The following is a 24,776-nucleotide window of genomic DNA, read 5'->3' on the forward strand; positions in this document are numbered from 1 at the left end:
GACAAAGATATTCCACATAAAGCTGTCCAATGTACATAATTACATATGATAGAAGAAATTGGGTGACATCATCAAATTTACTATACAGGGATAGCCGGTCAAACAAGTTTGTCATTAGCAAAAGGCGTGAGTGAAGACTGAATATATGTTATACAATATTTTCATTTCATACAAAAAATAAATCTATTTTATAATAAGTATATTTAAAAAGAAAGTAAATGTTTTTCCGAGAAACATTGTCTATGGAAATATAGTTTTAAAAAATATATGTGATAGGCCTCCTCTTTGTTTCATATTTGTCTATTGCAAAACTTATCTACCAAGATAATTCTACAACGATTTTGATAGCACACTCAGTGGAAGTGTTATTTTAAACGTCAAACTTCTATGAACGTTTTGACGTATAAATAACACTTGCACTGCGTGTGCTATCAAAACTATTGCAGAATTAATTTGGTCTAACTCTAGCGACCTATCGTCACTATGTACTTTAAATAAATGTATCTCGCACTGCTACTCAAAGTTACAACGCAGTAACTCTGTCTGTATGCATCCCATAATTACATAGTTATTACTTACCACCAGTCACACATGAATCTAGTATTTTAACTGGATCGGTCATGAGGGGTGGGGGAAATGACCGAACGGGATAGTCTTATGTATCTTTCAGTAGGAGTAGCAGCGAAAGCGCTATTATTGTTTGTGCTTGTCACAGTCTCACATTTTTTTATTCCCCACCGTAAATTAGTATGGATTATGGTACAACAACAAAATCCTAAATTCGGATACATAGCAGAATGTCCAAGTCGCAAAATGTGCAGGCTACGTAAAATGAGCAAATCGCAAAATGTGCAAATCTCATAATGAGAAGATCGCAAAATGTACAGATCTCATAATGAGCAGATCGCAAAATGTGCAGATCTCATAACGAGCAGATCGCAAAATGTGCAAGCAGATCGCATAATGAGCAAGTCGCAAAATGTGTAGATTTTGAAATAGAGCTCAGATTCTACAGGTCCAAAAAGCGTAATCGTTGCCAATAAGGCTTCTGTTGATTACCGAATGTTAAAATATTTTGAAACAAACCTGCTATCTTTTTTATTATTTTGATACCTTATCGTGACTTTGTTTTATGAGCAAATAATTTATGAGGCAGTGCTTTGAAATATGCCCGTTGGACTTTGTACCATGCAGTTTAACTAGGGACGACACACAAAGCAAACGACATTACTATATGCACCTTTCGCGACCTGCACTTTTTACGATTTGCACATTTGGCGACCTGCGCTTTTTATGATTTGCACATTATGCGGCCTGCACTTTTTACGATTTGCACATTTCGCGACCTGCACTTTGTACGATTTGCACATTTTGCGACCTGCTCGTTTTACGATCTGCACGTTTTACTACCTGCACCTTCTGCGATTTGCACTAGTGCTCATTTTGCGACTTGCACATTCTGCTATGTATCCCTGTTATGGATTCTCATGTATAGGGTGACAATTCAGTGTAGTATGAAAAAATTAGTTCCAGTGAAATTCCGCAACATGGCGCACCCTCAATAGATCCTGGTTCACCTATACCTATGTTTTGTCCCTCATGGAGGCACGCGTATACCACTTCTATAGTATCCTACCTTCTATGCAGTCACATTTTTCTTTTGATTGACAGAACCAGATAGTTTTTTCAAATTTGTTACGCTATGTAATATAAAAACTTGAACCAAGACGTTGCATAAGTGGAATGGGCCTCCTTCAAAGATTTTTTTTAAAATATTGGCTATACAGTGTGTGGCCTATAACGCGGGCGAAAAATTAAAACGTAGATTCTACTCCTCAAACTAGACAATGTTTGTTCAGCGACTTTTAAAAATAACTTGTGGTTTGTATTTTAAAACACTTTAAAATTTAATCGAACACGCAATGTATTACGAAATTGATTATGCCTGTACGGTGACAAAACTGACGGGCAATGTCAATTAGACGGAATTTAAAGTACATTAAAAATATTATTTAGTTTATTTGAAAAAGGGACAATTTTAAGACTACATAATTTCAAAAAGTTGTTGAACAAAAGTTTTATTGTTTGAGGAGTAGAATCTACGTTTTAATTTTTCGCCCGCGTTATAGGCCACACACTGTAGAAAATTGGACATATGGAATACCACCCAAAGCCCATATCACTATTAAAGGGCATTATTCTTTAATTATTATTGTTAAATGTGTATTTTGGGTACAATTAGTCATACACTAGTACATATACGGATAATATTTAGTAAAACCATTGATGAATGTATTTATCCTCGGTATGCAGGGTTAGATTGATAAAAACAGTACATTACTGACGAAGGGCGGTATAATGATGAAGAACTTTATATCACCGCCTGGTAATTGTTATTAACTTATCATTATAAATTCGTATTTATTTTCCCGGCCGGAGTTGACTCGTGGTTGGGTAAATGTTATCGTTGTAATATGTTTATTGTTTTTATTTTTTAAATATTTTCATTAGATAAGGATAAATAAGATCATGCATGAATATGTAGGGTGAGCCTTGTAACGCGAGCAAAAAGGTGAGCGGTACGTTAGATTAGTATATGAACCAAAAATATGTACTTTATTATGAAACAAAATCAATTCATTTTAATACTGTTTAAATAAACATAAATATTTAAATAAACATAAAATAAAGTGCTTGACAATAATAAATCACAGAGATATTTAATCACCAACCATAAACTCTTCGTATGTAAGCACCGATCAAAGCGAATGACATTTAAACCTATTTTATTCAACACTGGATTTAAATTCATGCGCACTGAACAGTGCTCAGACATACGAAGGATTTATGGTATTGAAGGTCATAGGTACTGCAAGTTCAATTTGAAAACACTGGGATCATTAAAGGGTAACTGCGGATAGTGTTAGGGGTCATCCATTTAAATAATTGCTCTTGTGACACGCTCCATCGGACATATATAGCGAAAATTTGTGTATTTTTGGCATCTATTAACTTAAGGTAGCTCTGACATAGATTAACAATTGTTTCAGTATCTACAGAATTTACTAAAATTATTTAAGTAATGCAGACGCGTTAGCGAACAGTTGTGTCGTGTCAACATACATGTGCATTGCAGTATGCTTTTAATCGATTTTACCTAATTAGTAACAGCGATAGTCGATGGTCATAGTTTGGCTTAGGTATGTTTTTATTACAGTTGTTTTATCATTCTAAGACTTTGTTTATTACCTATTTATTACTTGATAAGTCTATGTGACGGAATTACCATCTGATTTATTTATATTTATTAATTATTAATCAACTGTAGTTCCGTAGGAAAGATATGAAATTTATGGGAACAAGAGTGATGTAATTATATGTACATATAGATACCTACTTAGTAATATTTTTTCGTGTTTTTATCATGTGCAATCCTACATGTACCTAAGCATATATTTAGTGCAATTTTATGATATTATATATAAATTACCAACCAAACGCTACTATTGTACTTGAGGTCGGGTTTTGTAAGAATGTCGTTAGATAATTGGGTAAGGAATCATAATGTCAGTATATTCAAAACGATCGGATCTGGATTGATCTCAAAGTGAACTATCATCCTTTAGCATTCTCTAAGTACCTATTACTAACTCATTTTTCTAAACCAGTCTTTATAAAGCCTGAATGATATAATATTGTATTTTTGATAATGTTTATAAAATTATTTGAATCCAAATTTGTAGGTATCTAGTCTAGTGTTAGAAAAGTCGTTTCAATGGTCGCGCCCTTGGCATATCGGCGTCAGCGCAAACAAGTCACGACTGACGTGAAGATAAATACGTAAGCGTCCACAGGCCCGCATCGCACACATTAAACGGATTTCGGATTTGCCGACGCAAGTACCAGCAATCGGATGCCGAATGAAAATTCGGACTTTCGTAATGATCGTACCTGCGGAATGTGTTTGTGAGATGCGAGCGGCGGCCGTCCGTATGACGTCTTCGACACGCATCGCAAAAGTTGCCTCTCGGAGCATAGGTGTCGGCATTGCCAATGAGCGATCCGTACGATGCGGATTAGTGGACGTACTTGTGACTGTCTATACAAAGAATACTAAAATCCATTCACACAAGGCCAGAGTGCTAGTTTAGTTCAAATACAATAATAACTTTAAATTCAGATTTAGGTTTATGCCCTTGGCACGTCATCGTTTTTTTCCGTTTCGTATAATCCAGTCAGATTATTTTTAGATCATGATTGTCTATAGGTAGGTACTCTAGGTACATTACGTATCAAATGCGTTTTGAAATTTCAGATCTGGAGCGAAATGAATTTATTGTACAGTCGCCATCGGATATAATCGGAGCGGCCAAGGTGCTCACAAATATAGAACACTATTGTCAAGGCATTAGTATGCGTATTCATATATTTTTTAACACCTCGGCCGCTCCGATATATCTGATAGCGACTATAGAAAATTTATTTTAATATTCGATATTTTTGGGTCGATGTTTGTGTAAGGACTGGTTAGATCATTTTCCCAAAATTATAATTTACCTGTAGCATAATTTCTATTCGCATTTTTTCCTATTCTTAATTTACACCAGACGCATTAATTCCTTACATGATTTTTCCATTCGCATGTTTTCCTATTCTTAATTTACACCAGACGCATTCATTCCTAGGTTAAGTTTTCTCATAATTAATACTTTCCAAGTCGTTTTATTCGCATTATTTTTATTTCTTAGGCGATAATATTACCATGGTCCCACCGCACTGTTTCTCTTAAAAAAACATTTAGTTTAAAACTTAGCTAGACGGAGCCCGCGAAGCGGTTAGGTTCTTTAGGTAGCTTCAGATGCCCGAAGGAACTCCGTCTAGCTAAGTTGTGAACTAAATTTTGATTATAGAATAAACGCCGTAAGAAATATTTGTGAGTGGCTAAATTGTCTAATGGGAAAATATGCGAATGGAGAAATCATGTTAGGAATTAATGCGTCTGGTGTAAATTAAGAGTAGGAAAAATTCGAATGGAAATTATGCTACAGGTAAATTATTATTTTGGGAAAATGATCTAACCAGTCTATTTTGACCGAAATTAAGTGATGTTAAATGTAAAACTTTTTTAATGAGTGATGTGCCGTTGCGAGTAATTGTCGATGCCTATATGTATGTATAGTGACATTTAGTGACCCAAAGGCTCGGCATTACAAAGATACCCGGGCTCCCTGGGAATGTCAATGTCACCGAGTATCATCTCACTATTATTTGTTAGTAATGTTAAATCTAAATTGGTTCAGTTTGTTCTTAGTATATTTTATTGTTAAATTTTAATTGTTTTCCTATGGCGAAGTTAATATTTTTACTATTTTATTAATTTTAAGATGGCAATGCGAATTGATGTTTAAACATTAACTTTTTGTTGGGGTAGATGCAAATAAAATACAATTTTTAATAAAGTTATACTGCAACTACGTTTATTTTATTAAACTACCAAACCAACCATCCGCCATCCTGGCGTCAGAATGGCGGGTGGACCTTTTTCGTTAAATATCTCGTTTCTGGGAGAAGTACACTGGATTATATCAAAGGTACCTACACTAAGGTACACCGGAGGTACAATATGTTTATAATATTATTTAGTTCAAATTCGCTGAGGTCCACCCGCCATCCTGACGCTCACAAGTGATCACTCTGAAGAGTGCGATTTAATCAAGGAGTACAATAATATATTGGATTTAATATTTGATGTCTGGTACTACTTTGTCGGCTATCAATAAGGATTTTAACCTTTTGAACGCCAAACGGCGCATCCATTTGCCGCGCCACTGACGCCACGGGGGTAAAATTTAGTTTTGTGAATTAATAATGCCAACCTAAAAGTGGGTTGTTTTTCAGTAGATTTTCATCAAAAAACTATCGACGTCAAATGCCGTCTTTGGCGTCGTCACGATTTTGCGTTGACGTCAATTGCCGTCGGTGGCGTTCAAAAGGTTAAATTATACTTACAATTTTTAATTGTAGGAATACTCCTGTAGTAGCACATTGCATCTTAGAGAACATTTTACTATAAATAAGTACCTATGGTAGGCCTTTGATATATTTCTGGTTATAAAATCTCATTATCATCATCAACATTATTGGTAAACAGACTACGCATACTACCCGTGGGAAAGACGATTAAATAAAAACAATTTAGATGCTTCAAATAACAATTTTTTAAGATTTCTATTATGAAAGTAAAATCACAATGTATAAATCAAACAACAATACGCAGTTTTTAGTCATAAATGAATTTTTCAATATTTTTTATTATTTAACTATACTTTGCGTGCTAAATCTGTAGGTAGTTTGCAGTTCATGATGAGAAGCCTAAATATATTCAGCGAACGCTATCCATCTGTTGAAATATTAGCCAGTATATAATTTACACGCTGCAGTTATCGGGCCACGCATCTAAAATGCGAGTGGTGTAAATGCCATAGTGTTAATCCATAACGTCGCCGTACTGGTTGGTGTGACGCGGCGCGGGCGGCGGCGCGTCGACCGCCGGGGGCGCGCGTGTTATCGGCGGCACTGTGTTCGGGTCAACTCTGAAATAAACCGTGTCCTTTATTAAATGGACTATTCGTTTATATTTACACTCCATTCTAGATAGGATTAGAGGTAAGGAAATTAAGGAAAAATGGCTCTTCATAGAGTATATTGTAGGAAGTCATCCAATGAGTAATATTCCTTTTCTCAAAAATGGACGGCAAAGTCGACGTTGCCGGTTAAAAAATAGGTCGCGAAGTGCGTAGTTTATGGTCATTCAAAAAATTAAAAAGTTAATAACATTGCAGTCTCGATTTCGGGACTGCAATGTTGCATACAAATTCCATTATTTAACGAGTTCTAAACTATTTAAAACTTTAAATGGCCATATTAAATGAAGGCATAGGTCCATTAAACAGCCAAACAGATGATCAGCACTTATTATTATAATGTTGGTACCGCGAATATTTTATTACGTGTCTCAAATACGTTGGCGTATTTTCAGCAGAAAAATACCTACACTTCTTTTTTTTTAAAAGGCGGCAAGCAAATCTTTTTAATGGTTTTACTTTTTTCTGTGAAAATTAGAACGTTGCTTCTGTAAAATATTTCTTCTACGTGTTTCTTGCACCATTTTTGAGAAAAGCACTATATATGACTCGGCTGGAAGGATACTTGCTGGCTTCGGATTCAATTAAACGGACTCCCAAGGTCGTCCGTTTAAAACGGATCCTCAGCCTGCAAGTAGCTACTTCCGAACCTCGACAATAATGTACTATTCCCTCAGACTTATCCGCACAAGAATTAGTGCGAACGAGACGTTCGCCCGAATTACAGCTAACTGATATGATTCGAATATCATTGTAATGTCGGTTTGATGTCAGTGCATGTTCGAATAGGCCTGCTAGCCTTTACAAGGCTGAGGAAATATATGATTTTGAACTTTATGTCAAATTTGCCTACCTTATATAAAAGGGTTAATAAAATATTAAAGAAGAAAATATTTGTATAATTTATCCGCCAATTATTTTAACAAGTTTCACATTATAATTTGCAAAACAAAAAACAATATCGTAATCGATTTACTTTAAGCTCTGATAAATCCACTCTACCACTAGCACTCTGTGGTAGAGTGGATTTATCCGAGTTTAAAGTTAAGCTATTCAATTATAGATGTGTGTCATTACTGTCACTATCTTCAATATTTAGTATTCGTTTACGTTGTATCTAAATCGAATAAATAAGTTTTCTTTGCTGTGATCTGCCGCTACAACTTCACAAAAAAGACTCAGATTCTGTGAGCTTCTGAAGGCTAGTGTTATCTGGAATGAAGTATGTATAATAGTACTCTCTCATCACCAGAAGTTTCAGATGTAGGACGTATGCCACATGTAATGGACATGTGGGCGATAACGTTGATGAGTTCAGACGTGGTTTTCAAAGAGTACGAGTAGAACATTAATTAGTTAAAAATGTTACCTGTACGGGTCTTGCCTAGCCTCGGTGTACTCGCCACGGTTCCTGCGCCTGAGGTCGTCGTAAGACAGAGCGGGGCCCTTCCTGTCCGGGCCCAACGAGGGGAAACCTCCACCTAAAATGACCAATTTTCACGGTTTTTGTTTATCCTTTTTTAACTTCTCTGCAAAAGAAAATATCGCTATTGAATCTACAATGTGTAGGTTATCCACGAATTACGGGAAGACAAAAATTGGATGTTTAACTTCCCGTAATAAAAAATCATCGTCGACTTCCTAGAAAATAATTTTGCCTACGTGAGCACCTTTGTCATCTAAGTACATAAACTTTTTCTATCTTCGGTAATCGTGGGCTATTCATTCCCCTAGCTACCACCAAGTCGTTACCAGTGGTAATCGTAGTAGAATACTAAATGTTCGATATGATACGATATATTTCATTATTAGTCTCGACTTTAATGTTGTACAAACTTATGTACCTAAAGTGTCGCCCCAGGGCTGCAATAGATAACACCCTATATCACCTCTATTGCTAATGACGTGACATGTTAGTACTGGGACAGTGACGTGTCCTCGGGCATCTACCTTATGCCTAAAAATATTTAATCTTCATCCGAGCGAGTGGAGTGTTAGGGCGCGTGTACACCGTGCCGCATCCGCGCCGCCGTCGCGCCGCCGCCGCACCTTCGCGCTATGCACACGAGACGCGTAAAGCCCGCCGCCGCGAAGGTGCGGCGGCGACGCGAAGGCGGCACCGTGTACACGAGCCCGTGCGGCGGCGGCGCGGAGGCGGCACCGTGTACACGCGCCCTTAGACATGTCATAGGAATCTGACCTTCATTATCGGGGCGATAAGAATCGTCGCTGAAGACCGGGCGGTCTGTGTCCAGGTCCAGCGAGCTGCCGGGGCCCGCATCCGAGTAGATGTCGTTGGGACCGGCGCCGAACATGCTCGGAGTGCTTTGTATGTTTCCACCTCTGAAATTATGACAGGAAAATACCATAACAGTATATCTGTTGTTTTTTTATCGAAAATTAAAATTTTGATACAAGCTTTTATCGCTGACTGTATTTTTAACAGGCAATTAATACTCATCGAGACAATTCTAATGAACCCAAACAGTGTTCCTATTTCCACCTCCTGTGTCCATCATAAGATCAGCTCGATGGTACCTTATTATTGCTGTGTCACGTGTCACCCAACTTGCATACGTACGTGAAGTTTCAACTCAATCGAATAATGGGAAGTGGGTCTCATAAAGCTTGCAATATTTGACCCGAACATACATACAATTGCAAACTAACTTGCAAATATATATTGCATGTTAATAAGAGCTTGTAAAAATTAGAGACATTCCATTTATGTATATTTCTGAGATTTCAACTCAATCACTGCTATGTAATACTTCGCCGTAGCCGATAACATAGGTTTTCTTGTATGCAGACAGAAATGCTTTGTAGATAAAAAGAAACGACATAGTGTCGTGATTAGCGTTGAATGGGTTACCCAAGTGACTTGAATGTATTTAATACAGATTATAATGGTTCCAACTGGTACCAAAAGCTTTTTTAACACTTTTTATACGATTACAGCACCATCTGCGTTAATCTTCGCGCGTTGATCCTCATTGCGGGCATCCTACAGGGTGTGAGATACTAGTTGTGCCGTTCTCAAGAACGTTCTCCGTTTTGTATGGGGAAGGTGCTTGTGTGACGGCTCCACAGACAAAAAGCGGCTTGTAAGGAACCCGTATATGCGTTGGTGTCTTCTCATCCGTGTAATTTCTCACTCACTCACTTTGAGACCCGTGGCTGGGCCATTTTAGTGACAGTTTTACACAATACTTTTTTAATTCTTTTTTTTTCTTATTATGTCTACTCAGAATCGCCAGCTCCTTTTAGATCCTAATAGGAGAAAAATAGTGTCCCAAGAGTTCTATTCCAAGCAAGAAAAAATAATGGATTATTCGATTGTCAAATAACATGGCTAATAATTAATAAACGTATATCAGTGGCATATTCTTACCCGCCCATCCTCCCTTCCTTTTTTTCACGGAGAAGTTGTCCAATGTAGCTCCCTGGTAAGGCCATCAATTTTTCAGCACATGCCTCCTGGTAAGATAGCTTCCCAACAAAGTAACCAACCAACACCGCAAATGATATTTTAGGAATAGCTCCAAACCGGGGATTTGGCTTGAAATAACCTGCAATGCAAAAATATTTGCAATTAGCTGTGTTGTCAATGATGAATTGAACTTGATCTGGGAGCATGTGACTGTGATTGCCATTTGATAATAGGTATATTTTATTACTTGCCTTTACTTTTTGAAAACAAATATTTTTCTATTAACTTATGGAATAACATGGAATTTCGTAAAGCCTGAACACCTATACTATAATAGATCGTGACTTGTGTCCTTACTCTCTAGAAGTCTAGAGACTCTAGAAACTATTTAAGTGTATAAGGAATACATTTTAAATTTGCATATGACTGTGTGACAAGCTAGCTCGGCTTACTAGTTTAACTATGAACTTGTAACATCCTATGTATACCCTATCTTTCGCAAACAAGTGACTTGAAACCTAATATCTAAACTTAATCAATCTGCATTTACTTGGCAGCAACAAAGTGTGGCAGCACCACTATTGACATCATATTTTCACAGTAATTTCATATTTATCTTGCACTCTATTGCTGTTACGGTTGTAAGTAGAAATAAACAGTATGTATACTACTTATAATCCTTTATAAAACATAATACGAGGGGCGTTCAAAATATTCTCGGTATTGATATCTTACGACCTCTTCTAAAATTTCTTTCGTTACTGGCCGCTAAGGTTTATTCATTGACATTAAAAAAAAGTATAATTCGAACCGAGACAGTCTTTTGTTTTTCTGCAATTGCTGAACAAACATGAACATCATGTGCGAATTGACAATGTTAACTAAATTAGAACATCGATGCGTGATAAAATTCTTGACAAAACAGGGTAAAAATCAAAAAACCATAAAAGAGGAAATGGATTGTGTTTACCGTGAGTCTGCTCCTTCTTTATCTACCATTTAAAAGTGGTCAAGCGAGTTTAAACGCGGAAGGGAGAGTATTGAAGATGACCCTAGACCTGGCCGGCCTGTAGTAGCTACTTCACAAGAAAATATTGATAAAGTGGAAAAACTTATATTGGAAGATGGTCGAGTGAAGGTAAAATCTATAGCACAAGTAACCAATCTCTCTATTGGTACCGTACATGATATTATACATGACCATCTTAATATGTCAAAAGTAAGTGCAAGATGGGTTCCGCGAATGCTGACTCGGCTTCAAAAAGACATGCGTGTAGCTTGTTGTTCCGATTTTATTGACCTGTGCGGTGAAAATCCTGATGAGGTGCTGCAAAGAATAGTTACTGGAGATGAAACCTGGGTTCATCATTATGACCCAGAGAGTAAACAAGAGTCCATGCAGTGGCACATTAAGGGTTCAGCTCATCCCAAGAAGTTCAAGGTCATCCCTTCAGCTGGCAAGGTCATGGCCACGATATTTTGGGATTGTGAAGGAGTATTACTAATCGATTATAAAGAAAAAGGTGTAAATATCACAGGACAGTACTACGCTAACATTCTACGTCAATTAAAGGATGTAATTAAAGAAAAGAGGCGAGGAAAGTTAACGAAAGGTATTCTGCTTCTGCATGACAACGCCCCCGTCCATACTGCTCATATTGCCAAGGTAGCTATTGTTGAATGTGGGTTTAAAACTGTTACTCACCCACCGTATAGTCCGGACTTAGCCCCCAGCGACTTCTTTTTGCTCCCCAATCTTAAAAAGGATCTGCGTGGAAATAAATTTTCTGACGATGAAGCATTGAAGGCGGCAGTGGAGGAGCATTTTTACACGAAAGATAAAAAATATTTTTACGAGGGATTAAAAAAAATAATTGATCGATCTTTTAAGTGTATGAACATAGGGGGGGAGTATATTGAAAAATAAAAATATCAAACTTTTCGTACTTGTTTGTTTTCATTCTCATACCGAGAATATTTTGAACACCCCTCGTATATTCCTGATTCAATTAATTATTTCAATTATACAATAACAAATTAAGATCTGAGATGTATTTCAACTTAGCATACTTCACACCCGATTGAATTAACTAAGTATATATGATATAACCATATTTAATTGTAATTTTAATTCTAAACAATTTGTTACTATTTCCAATGATTTAACAATGTAAATGTACTTTCTGATGTTGACATGTAATATTTTAAGAATATTATCAATAAATGAGCATGAGTATGACAGTAAACGCTTCCACATAACATAATTTTGCATTTACTGACTTTGCTTGATAGTAATAACTTAATAACTTTTTGGCAATAATTTGACTGTACTATTCTTTCCACAGACAACTAATACTTATCGAGACAATGCCACAAACCCCAAACACAACTAGGTTGAGTTGTTTTATCACAGAGTTCCCACAGCCACCTCTTGTCTCCATCATCAGATCAGCTCAATGGTACCATAATATTCCATTGGGTGACAATACATAATGCAAATTATCAGCTTCATTAGAAGTTGGAAAGGGGGTCAAATTTAGCTTGCAACATTTGACCCATACAAACATAACTACATACAGGCATAGAGAAAAAATACATAGAGTGCTCACTCCATACATCAGCTTTAGTACCAAAAAGACTATTAGCATCTAGTATCGAGTAGCGGAACTATCAGTACTGCTACATCTATTGTCAAGTAGCAGTACTGATAGTTCCGCTACTCGATGCTAGATGTAGACACTGAAATTAATAGTCTGAACTGATGTATGGAGTGAGCACTCTTGTCTTACTATATTTCTCTATGATACAGGGTACTTAACAAATAACAGGGGCCCGGCCGTTTCTCAAAAGATTGTAACTTGTAATACAACTGGAAGTGCCTTTCTAACAAAAGCTGTCAAAAAGTGACATCTGCTTGTATTACAAGTTACAAGCTTTTGAGAAACGGGCCCCAGGTATATACTTTAGATTTTGTAATTTTATTCTATAAAATATAAAAATTATGAAGTATTTCTTGTTAAATATAGTATTTAGGGCAGGCAATTAAATATGGAAAATACTGTCAGACAAATGTCCACCTCTAGCAACATGGCAGATGTGAACCCTTTTCATTGCGTTTTTTCATTTCCTGCATTATCTCAGTGACTGTCACGAATATTTTGTTTTATTTGCTGAAGGTTTCTTGGCTTGTTAGCATAGCTTGTATTTACATAGGTAAATTGCAAGTTAAATAAAAGCTTGTAAAATCGAGAGAAAAACTAGTATTATCACCTCATTCAGCAATGTAAATATAATAACAATAGGGATGTTTCCTGTACTTAATAGTATTTTATGCAACCGTTGTCAGAGAGGTCAAAAAAGGCGAAAGATTTGAGGCGAAGCCGAAAATTGTTAATAAAGACGCCACAAGTATTTTTTGACTCAGTTAAACAACGTTGCATACAATACTTTTTCTACGACCAAGCACTTACTTTGAAATAAAATTGTAAATTTAACAAATATTTTTAATCCAAGAAGTAGCAAAAATTGAGGGTACGGGCGGGAAAAGAATGAATGAAAGAATTAAATTAAAAAAAAAAACATATCTATGGTTCACTTATTAGTCAAGAGATGACATTTAAAATAAGGTTGGCAACACTGTATTTCATTCAATATTTTTTAAGTGGTCATTACATGAAGTATCGTAAAATCGCTAAAAAGATACTGCGTGTATGCACAAATTCTTTTTTGGGGAATAGACTAAAGACTTGTCTTGACAACTATAAGGTAGGGTTTTAAAGGTGTGTGCACGACCTTTTAAATGACAAATAAAAGTACGGGAGTAGCAAAAATAAATTACATATTTCAAATAGAGATGGGCGGCGGGTAAATACCCGGGGTAGATATCGGGTATTTATCGGGTATTTACCCAATCTACCCGGTATTTACCTTTTCTACCCAAATGAGTGGGTATAAATAAAAGTTGGAAACGGAGTAATAAATTGAATTGAGATAATGTAAATAACAGTTTTTTTGATACTCATGTAGTTCTATAAAATGTATAATATTTGTATTGACTAAGGAATTTGTCAAATGTTTAATATCTTAATACATACATTCTACAATACGTGTGTTTGTCACTCTACTCCTCTTAAACGGCTGGAACGATTGGGATGAAATTTTGTGTGTATATTTCAATGGGCTCCTGAAGGGTTGGGAAAACAAATGAACCCGGTAGGTGGCGCTGCTATCGGTATATAGCCACGGATTTAGAGTTAATAAACTGGATCGAGTACATTGACCAAAAAGTGTGTCCACATGAGAAGTCAAACTAGAGCCCTGCATCTCGTTCTAATTAGGGTGACCATAAGACATCTGTATGTGGGATATTAGGATAACATGAAATATATCAGTAGGGTGTGTCATTTTCTAAATAAAGTGAAATTTTAAGTAGTCGGGTTTTTTCTTTCATTTGTAGTCGGCCTCTTTAGGGAGCGTTCAAGTATTACGTAACGAATTTGGGGGGAGGGGGGGTCTTGTAAAACGTTACGAGGCGTTACAGGGGCGGGAGGGGGGGGGGTTTGAACTACGCGTTACGTAACATTGTTTTTTAACCTTTCAGAACTTTTCGCCACTTTACGGTAAGTACTTTACGCCACATAATTGTGGCCTTTAGGTAAAAAAAAATGGTCACTTGGTGGTTACGTGGGAGGGGGGGGGGGGTTTGAACTACGCGTTACGTAACATTGTTTTTTAACCTTTCAGAACTTTTCGCCACTTTACGGTAAGTACTTTACGCCACATAATTGTGGCCTTTAGGTAAAAAAATGGTCACTTGGTGGTTACGTAACGTTTTACTAGGGGGGAGGGGGGGTACAGATAAACGTTACGGCGCGTTACATGGGGGGGGAGGTGTCCAAAAATTGCGTTACATAATACTTGAACACTCCCTTAGCACTCACTCATGGTATGTTCATAAAGGTAGGCTTCCCTTTTGTCCACTTCAGCTTTTTTTAAGTGTAAGCGTCATTGAAGATCTGTTTAGCAAATATGACGTTTTTTTTAAAGTTGGTGCCTTTTTTCTATTGACGGAAATGTGTCCTACCTATAAAGAATCGATTGCATATATATAAACAGTTTGACATACCTTTTCCGTAACAAAATATTATGTATAAATGAGAGTCTGTAATGTTTAAGGAGTTAAGCACTTTGGTTTTTAATTTTGGCAATTGAAGGGATGTTTACAAAAACAACATAACTGACTACACTGGTTGACACCTGAAACGATTAACATGTTCTTAAAAAAAATGACAACCGCTCTAAGCAGTTATGTTGTTTTTGTAAACATTCCTTCAATTAGGTATTCTATAACAAATCTTAAATTAAACATGCCGAAATAAAGACATACCTATTAAGTTAAACTTACTTTTACATTACCTACGTTAATAATAAGAATTCTGTGAGACCGATTCACAACGTGCCGACATCATAGTCACCCTAATGAGTTTGACAATGTTGTCTTGTATTTTTATAGTAAAATGTAATCATTGTGGCTTTCTTGTGAAACAATATTCCACAATTAGCAATTATTTCACTCCAACAACCTTTAACACAACAATTCTTCACAATTTTTAAGAAATTTCGCATTCACGTGTTTTGAAGAAATGTCATCAAATTGGGGATACCAATTAATATTTAAAGTTACTACAAATCCTACCATACTAAAATTTAGGTTTTTTTTGCTGTGTATGCGCTTGGTTTAATCAGTTAATAATATTGGCATCATAATTATTTACAAATTACTTAAAATATATCAGAACTGTAATCTGAATATAGCACTAAAATTGTATAAGAAGGTAATTAAATTCAGTAGTTTAATGATATAATTTCTACCACAGTGGTATCTTTTTAACATTGGCAACATGTGCGAGTGAGACACAGGGCTCGGGTTTTTCTATCTCAAGTGGACCGTTTTCTCTAGTCTGGTACGAACAACTTTCTGTCTCGGTGATAAGGTTCAAATTAGTATGGCAAAAAAAGTGACAACTCGCTCCAGTTTAAAAAATATAACTTCATGTATATAGCCAAATTCGATTTACTGAAACCGATTTGGGTGAAATTTTGTGTATATGTATATTTCAACGGATACCTGGATTGTTTGAAAAAACTATTGGACCCGGTAGGTGGCGCTGCTGTCGGTATATCACCTAATTTTATTTAATGAAACCGATTTGGATGAAATTTTGTGCATATATTTCAACCGGTACCTGGATTGTTTGAAAACACTATTGGCTATAGATATGAGCGCCGTCCCGGCGCGCCGCCGCCGCCGACAAAATTTTTTCGGCGGCGGCGGCGCCGTCAGTCATTTACATTTACCGCGAATTTAACTATTGCAAGCATGGTTAAACGTCTTTAAAAGGTATAAAATGGGGTTAGTTTTGAGATATTAAGCGTTTCCACGTCCAAATGTCCGGCCGTTGGCTTCGCATGGAAGAGCGTCGGAATCGGGTCTCAATTAAACTTGGCCACTGTTCAAATTTCAAGCTTTGCTCTCTCGCAGCTCAATCTATGGCCTTGCATCGCTCGCATGGAATTAAGCCGCTATCTGAACCTGCAAGTTTTTGGCCCTGTTTGGAGCTCAACTTTCGGCCTGTTTTAAAACGCTTGAGCAATGGTCCTTATCCGATCTTAGCTCCATTGCAGCTCTGCCTTTGGCGTTGCACGAATGCGCCCGCAGGAAAGCTCCAGATCTTTAACACTATGGCTTCAGTCTTTATCGGCCTGCGCCCTCGCTCTGCTCTCTTGCAGCTCGGCCTCGCACAGAAGCGCGCCGCAATCGGCGCTCCAGGCGTTCGGCCGTCAGCCAAGCTTACACTTGGCGTTCGATTCTTAGCTGTATGCTTACCTGCAGCTCATCCTCTGGCCTCGCATTGGGAAACGTCGAAATAAAGTCTTCGGTGTTACATGGAGCTCGGCGTTGGGCCTCACTTTTTGACATAAATCGGTTTTGTTGAATCGATAATCACGGATCTCGATTTTCTTTGGACTGTCGACAAGACGTTTCCCTGATACAGTCAATCCGCAATTTTTAACTTAGCACTAAAGATAAGGGGCTCGCTAAGATCTTCCGGAGAGCCTCGCCAAGATTAAGACCGCCTCTGATGCCGCGCGACACCGCTTATCTACAGTTTATACGATATCAATTTTTTTCGTACCATTATTCAATAAATTATCCTTGAAAATAAAAAATGCATTTATTTCCTGACTTTCTTACAGCAAAGACATGTTTATTCGGTAAATATTTGGTTTGAATTCTTTTTTCATTAATCGAAGGTGTTTCAAGGCCACGCCGCCGTTTCGCCGCCGCCGCCGTCCAATTTTGACCGGCGCGCCGCCGCCGACCAATTTTGACCGGCGCGCCGCCGCCGGCTAAATGCCTATCGGCGCTCATATCTAATTGGCTATATACCTATAGCAGTGCCACCTACTGGATCATATTGTGTTTTCAAACAATCAAGATACAGACAAAATTTCATCCAAACCGGTTTCAGTAAATCAAATTTGGCCATATACCTAACGATAAAATTACTGTATTAAACAATAAATAAAATAAAATGTAGAAATATCAAATCCAAATTATGAAAATAATTTAATAATAGTAGGTAAAATAAAAATAAATGAAAAAAAAGGAAAAATATAAATACATAAAATAATAATAGGTACACAAATTAACAAAGAAATGTAAATAATACGGTATATATACAATAGCTTAATTAAATTAACATTCCTACAACACAAATTACACAAATCAGTGAACAAAATGCACACGTCGAAAAAAATTTACATTAATTGTGTACAAAAAAGTTGTGTGATTGTGATTTGTGTACTTTATTTTAACTTATTTTCATATTTATACGACAATAATGTTGATATATCTTATTTATATAATGAATTTCTTCAATTATACGAACAAATTTTAAATACCCAACAATTTGGGTAGATACGGGTAAATATCGGGTAGATTGGGTAGTTTTGGATATTTTCCCGGTATTTACCCGCCGGCGCCCATCTCTAATTTCAAACCATGCACGAAATAAAGCACCAGATAATTATTAGAAAAACATAGACAGCAGCTATTTTTAAACACAATTTGTATTTAATAAATCGGATTGAAGTATAAAAAGTAGGTGAGTTTACCGTGACGTAACTACATTCGTTTTCATATAAATTCCATATTAGCAAATCGTTTTGACAGTTCTAAAAAAGAAGCTGATTTGACTAGTAGGAATGTAGCCTATTAAACATTACAGTGATAAGAGCAATGCGGCCGATTCCGTCATAGGGGCAATTCCGTGCACAAGTGTTTTTTTAGAAACAATAGTACTAACACAGATGATAATTTCACTGATAAAGCAGCGATTGCTTTTAGTTTCAGCAATCAAAAGCTGATGGGCTTTTTCTATGGTAAAAAAAAAAAGAAATATATGCCTGTGTACAGGATTGTCATAGGGATATGATGGAATTGTCCGCATTGACCTAAAATATATCATATTTACAGACATTTTTATTTGAAACTTAAAGGTGATTGCTAGTTGTATACTTATGTTATTGCAGTGCATCTTTTCAACATCAAACAAATAATATAACTTTATTAAAATGATACATCCCTAGATAGCAGTGCAGAATAAAAGTTAGTTTTGCTTAAAATTTTGGACATATTTCAAAATTCACACTTACCAACCTTTTTAACATCAATATTAGATGTCAAATATTTAAGCACTACACAGTTCTATGTTAAATAATGGCAATAACGATTTTTTTCGCAGAGCAACATAGATAGCAAAACTTGGTAAACCAAACATTTTAAAATTACAGATTGCAGCAGCCTGCCAGGCCGGAAATATGCATGAGCCAATTTAAAATGAAGACTACAGTTAAAATTGATTATTATACATTTTCACAGTGCTAATGCCTTAATTTCTCACAAATTTCTTTCTTAGTATTTATTATTCTTACTATCCACAAAGAAGTCCCGCAAATTAAAAATAAGTAGGGATATTTAGAGATTGCTCTTGGGACTGAAATTTTATGGTGATAACCAAAAATTCCCGGTTCCCGGACTGACTGTATGGAAAACCTGTAGCAGGGGGACACAACAAAATGTAGTTTTATTCTATACAGTCAGGCGCATCAAGATCAAAAACATATATTCAAATAACCTAAAAGCCTGGAACTTGACTATATTGTCAAAGAATAATGGCCATTTGGATACTTGTGGTCCATTGGAATCCTTGACTTATGTCTTGACTTGATAGACCAATATAGCCAAATAAGGCTTAATTCTAATCAGATATTATGTTTGCTGTTGTAAACTAATAGAACCTATAGCTAATAACGAGTAATATTATCTTAACCCTTTAACTGCCAGAGTCTGATATATAAGACATTACATATCCAGCTCATTTCGCCACAGTCTGATAAATAAGACAAACAGCACATTTATAACTCCCGTAACTATGCCAACCTTACTCTGCGTGGTACAATTACTGTCGGTGGCGACACGAGCACGCTCGATCAAAAGTTGCTGGCGGTTAAAAGGTTAATAATATATAAATTTTCGGAAGCATAACTTAGGAATGGATAATAAAAAATATTGATATGAAAAAACGAGTTGCCATGCACATTTGTTAAACAATAATTATGTTAAGTAGTCGTACACCGTCCACCCTTAACATAATGTACAGACCTTTCTGGATAGCGATGTAAGTGGTCACACCGAGTGAAGTCCCGAGGGGCAGCGACCGCTGGTAAAAACTCTCGCGATTGCACTGCCCCAGGACTCGAAGCTCATCAGCGGAGAACTTGTACGAGCCCTACAACCGTACGAAATGATAATATTAAATATTTCTTATGAACCTTTCTTCATGTGGCCATTTCAACGAAATGTTATGACATCAGTGTGTCCTTACTTGTAACTCTGAATTCTGCCGCTGGCCCGGCGGCGTAGGAGTCAGCTGTTGTCCTGATCCATCTGGTTGGTACCCGAATACATTTGGATCATTCATCGCATTCCTTTGTTATTCAACACTAACGAATCTTATACAATCATTAAGCAACTATTTCCCTAATACGCACTGATCCCAGTCCCACCGCTTTCAGACTTTGAGGTTGACAAGTGACACTATTATTGACAGTGATGTTGGCTTGATGTTGGCGCATCGTTGGCGTTTTTTTTTTCATTGTCCTTTCGGAGAGACTAAGGCTGCGTCCATCGAGCCTATATTTTTTTAACTGGGTCACATTTTATAAAAGGAGCTTTGCCTGACATTATAGTTGGTCAAACCAATTTGTTAGTAAGAACCAGGAAAACTATACTCATCCTTTTCTTTTGGGTGCTAGTAATAGAGGTAACAGACTATCGCACCGCACCGTGACCTTGGAGCGTCGCACCCATAAGTGAGAGCGAGAAAGAGATATCTGTTTCTCGCTCTCACTTATGGGTGCGACGCACCAAGGTCGCGGTGCGATAGTCTGTTAGTACACTAAGACAAAGATGATTCTCTCTGTCTATATTTGAAATGAGACAGTCCTTTGACAAACTATACCTACATTATTGTGCGGAAAGAGAAGAGTCGATGAATGTCATAGATAGATGGTAGGATCCTAAAGCCGGCTTCCCACGATATTATACTACTCTTTGTTCCCACGGCCCGTTTTTTCACAGATCTGACCGCGCCTCTACAGGCCGAAGATCGTGGGAACGGTCGCATCCGACGAGGCCTGTCGTCACCCGTCCGATCCGTCGGGAGTCGGTAACTTCAAAGGCGCGTCGCGGCGCGGCGCGACGGTGCCTGTAGGGGCGCGTCTGCGTCGGTTCATTTCACCTGGGACAGCGCACAGGCCTCGTCGGATGCGACCGTTCCCACGATCTGTCGGCCTGTAGAGGCGCGGTCAGACCTGTGAAAAAACGGGCCGTGGGAAGCCGGCTTAATAGATGTGGTATACGCGTGCGTCCGTGAGGGGCAAAACATAGGCAATCCGACACTATGATTGGTCGAATTTATTTGTTGCCCACCATAATCCATACCAATTTATAATATGGTAGGGAATAAAATATGAGACTGTGACAACGACACACAATAATAGCGCTTTCGCTGCTACTCCTATACTGAAAGATACATAATAGTCGATTTAGACTCTCGCGCGAGCCACGAGACGAGCCGCGAGCCGAGCCACGAGACGAGAGTGTAAGCGGTGGGCTCGCGGCTCGTCTCGTGGCTCGCAAGCTCGTCGAGCTAATATAATTTAAACACTAACGGCACGGCATAAGGTTTATAACCGAATGACAAGCCGAACGCGACTGTAAACGGTGGACTCGCGTGTCGTGACGCGGCTCGCGGCTCGTCTCGTGGCTCGCGCGAGAGTCTAAACCGAGTGTAAGACTATCCCGTTCAGTCATCCCCCCCCAAAAGATATTTTGACCAAACCATCAAGGTCACTGTTCGGTGAGAGTTTCGGATGCTAAACATTGGCATTATGCTGTACTTAGGGCAAAAAAAATCATGGCAATTAGGTATACCATTTCATAGGTATCGTCTTTTATTGAGTAGGTATTTGGTAACGTAAACGTCACATTTTCATAGAATCACCGAACACAGTCGGGCCTAATAAATAATAATTAAAAACACAGAAAGACCACCTCCACCACCTCCTCGAATCATTTTGTTTTCTGAGTTTTAGACGAGCGCTCGCAACAATATTGTCGCATTACGTTCCCGAGGTAACTGTTGGCGGGCAGGTGGCGTAGCTTTTCCTCGCACAGCGGGATGAACGCGTAGCGCCCGTAGAAGTGCCCGATTAGAATCGCAATCATCACTTTAGGGAACGCTCCAAAATGACGGTTTTTCTTCAGCAATCCTAAAATAAGATAACATTCAAAGAAGCAAGAAAGAATTGGAAGGAACGTTTGGACGTCAAAATGTAGGTATAAAGAACACTGTCATGAATACCTACACACAAATTGCATTATTTGCACAAAAATAATCTGGTAGCGTAGGTATTTAGTCAGCGGCAGAAGAATAAATTTATCTGCAAAATTCCCGTTCTCTGAATATTATCCGATCATATTGGAAATATTTTCGAATTAAAAGTGAATGACTTTTAAATATTCGTTCTTACTTCAATGAAAGTTTTCTTGTCGTTTGTTCCTGCCAATTCTTATAAGACATCTAAGTATTGAACAGAATAATATGCGTGTCCTTTTGACGTGTGTCCAAAACTATCTATGTAATTCGAACCTACCAACTCAGTATGGTGTAATTTCAGCAATATACAATTATACATATACCTAAGTACTTAGGTACCTACTTACGGAGCATTTTACTAGAGTTTACTCTATTAATATTAAACATTGTACACCTTATCTTTTTTATTTCGAAGTTCTCAGAATTACGAGCTTTTTAGAAATAAAGTGTCCCAAGGTTTCCATAAATTTTTCGTTCCTTCCATTTCATTGTCGTCATCGTCATAAAAAATGTATGGAAAATGGTAACGGAATAGAAATAAAAATCTTGGTACACTTATGTACAGCTGTAGGCATGTGTAAAGTCTGTTTCTGTGAACTAGTGCTTATTACTTTTTCCAATTCCTTTTTTTTATTTTCTACGGACTCTTTATCCTCTAGTCGCCCATACGTCAAACCTTGCCAAGCAAAATAAAATTTTATTTTGTCAACACAAAGTTCAAATTAGAATGTAACAGGAGACCTTTTTATAGGTCTAGGGCGGCTAGAGGATGTGCCCGAAACTAAATAAATATGCACTTATTATAAAATAAGCCTTTACACGTTTACTTTGATTTAACAGGTATTTGTCTGAATACTATAACATTTAAAGCTAACCTGAATGATCCAAATATCCAATAATAAGTAGGTAGATTTTGCAACAGTTATGAAGTAACCGTAGTAGTAAAAAAATGCATCCTACTAACCATATTTGACTGCAGCGTAAGTAGCTGTGGCAAAAAGTGTGCTGAAAGGAAGGCACCGACGATAAAAGCTCTCTTTATCGCATTCTTCTAGAGCTTTGATTTCATCGCGAGTGAATTCATAGTACCTCTGAAATCAAGGCAACGGCAACGATGCAGTTTACAATCGGTAGCTAAAGTAGAAGAGCCGGTCGCAAAATTTCTGACCGACTTGATACCACGATGAAATGCACAATTGGTTTCCCATAAAAGTGATGCTAAGTCCGAATTCGATAGTCTGCCACGGCGGAACTTGCCGAAAGTACGAAAAAGAAGGCCACTTCCGATGCGAAAAAAGGGGGCTGATTTAACCCATCTGATACCGAAATAATAGTTATGGCAGCAGTTAGAAATTTACATGTAGACACAGAAAAGCGAAGTTTGCCAGTTTTTTTTCTGCCGGAAGTGCTTGGCAGACGCTCTCAAAGGTGACCATCGGGACCCCTAAATTAACCCATCTGATACCACCATGAAACCAATTCCAGTCGGTAGGTATGAACCCTCATTTCAGGAATAGATAAGTCTGCCAAGGCTTTTCCTGCCGAAACACCTTGGCAAACGAGATCATCGATCATCGTGGTATCAAGTCGGTTAGAAATTTTGCGGCCGGCTCTTCTACCACTATGTATGTACGCCCTTTCACCTTTGGAAAGTCTTTTGGAGAACGACGAACTTGTTTAATAGGTACTTAACTATTAACTATAACACAATCAATGCCTTACCAACGGATGTGTTATGTTCTTCACGGGTGGATTGCAGCCATCGAAAGATGGTTTTATAGCATCACATTCCACCCTTCCCCTCTTACTAGGATCATTTGGTTCATTTTTGACACTCATTACGAAAATATCATTTTTAGTTAAATTAAAGATCGAAATTATGGTTGATTCTTATCAATTCTATAATTTGTGATTATTTTTTTATTATGCCATGTTTAACTAGTTTTATTTAAATCGCATTGTATACTGATGTGACATATTGAAAATCATATAAGCGTCAAACTCATAAACTATTATATATTTTTTTAGTGTGTTATTGGCCTGCATTTTTATTAGATATGTATACTGGGTCAACCAAATCTTGTCAGTAAATAGGAACAAAAAAAACTATACTCATCCTTTTCCTTTGGGTGCTAGTACTAGTAGTATTAGTGTAAGACAAAGATAGTATGATTCTCTCTGTCTATGTTTGAAATCAAACAGACCTTTGACACACTAAGTATATTACCTAATAATAAAAGTAAAAGTCGGAAATTTGCAACTTTGCCGTTGCTCTCGCTACGCTCGTAAGTACTTCAGTTTTGGAATTTTTCGTTATCTTGGGATAAATAACAACTTTGCCCCCTTGTAAAACAAATAAAAAGAACTATTTACCCTTATAAACCTTAGATTCTTATTGCTTAGGGGTAAAGTTGTATGTGCCACACGCAACCAATTACCTATTTTTGCACTTGATGCCTTAGATCCGTTCGCTACGCTCAAGATTAAAATTAGAATATTTCGCTTTCTCGTTACTCAAAACTATAGTTTGTCAAAGCACTGTCTCATTTCAAACATAGACAGAGATAATCATACTATCTTTGTCTTACACTAGTACTAGCATCTAAAAGAAAAGGACGAGTATAGTTTTTTTTGTTCTTATTTACTGACAATTTGCTTTGACCAACTATACATACATATTTAGTTAGTATACGACCT

General features: G+C 37.3%; 1 protein-coding gene and 1 long non-coding RNA gene across 4 annotated transcripts in view; both read right to left on the reverse strand.

Annotated features, from left to right (window-relative positions):
• Positions 1-24,776, reverse strand: part of LOC134660854 (uncharacterized) — an 848,341-nt gene that overhangs the window by 75,566 nt on the left and 747,999 nt on the right. The gene's annotated exons all lie outside the window — the stretch shown is intronic.
• On the reverse strand, positions 6,481-24,011 carry LOC134660755 (OCIA domain-containing protein 1). 3 transcript variants are annotated; one of them, XM_063516539.1, is made up of 6 exons: positions 23,802-24,011; positions 23,044-23,170; positions 10,036-10,213; positions 8,845-8,987; positions 8,014-8,125; positions 6,481-6,593 (listed from the first exon to the last, which is right to left on the reverse strand). In XM_063516539.1, exons 1-6 carry the CDS (start codon positions 23,916-23,918, stop codon positions 6,488-6,490), a joined length of 783 nt encoding a protein of 260 aa, XP_063372609.1. In that variant the 5' UTR covers positions 23,919-24,011; the 3' UTR covers positions 6,481-6,487. The 3 variants fall into 3 exon arrangements, with proteins under 3 accessions (XP_063372609.1, XP_063372611.1, XP_063372610.1); XM_063516541.1 differs by lacking the exon at positions 23,802-24,011 and adding an exon at positions 19,802-19,928 and having other exon boundaries at positions 23,044-23,171; XM_063516540.1 differs by lacking the exons at positions 23,044-23,170; positions 23,802-24,011 and adding exons at positions 19,802-19,928; positions 20,025-20,229.

Source organism: Cydia amplana, chromosome Z (assembly GCF_948474715.1).
Source record: "Cydia amplana chromosome Z, ilCydAmpl1.1, whole genome shotgun sequence".
In the NCBI taxonomy this organism is placed as follows: Eukaryota; Metazoa; Arthropoda; class Insecta; order Lepidoptera; family Tortricidae; genus Cydia; species Cydia amplana.

Coding starts and splice junctions, on each gene's coding strand:
- LOC134660755 (XM_063516539.1), bottom strand. CDS start 23,918: ATGAGTGTCAAAAATGAACCAAATGATCCTAGTAAGAGGGGAAGGGTG. Junction 8,988..10,035: donor AAGGAAGGGAGGATGGGCGG/GTAAGAATATGC, acceptor TCATAATTTCAG/AGGTGGAAACATACAAAGCA. Junction 6,594..8,013: donor GCTAGGCAAGACCCGTACAG/GTAACATTTTTA, acceptor GGTTTATTTCAG/AGTTGACCCGAACACAGTGC.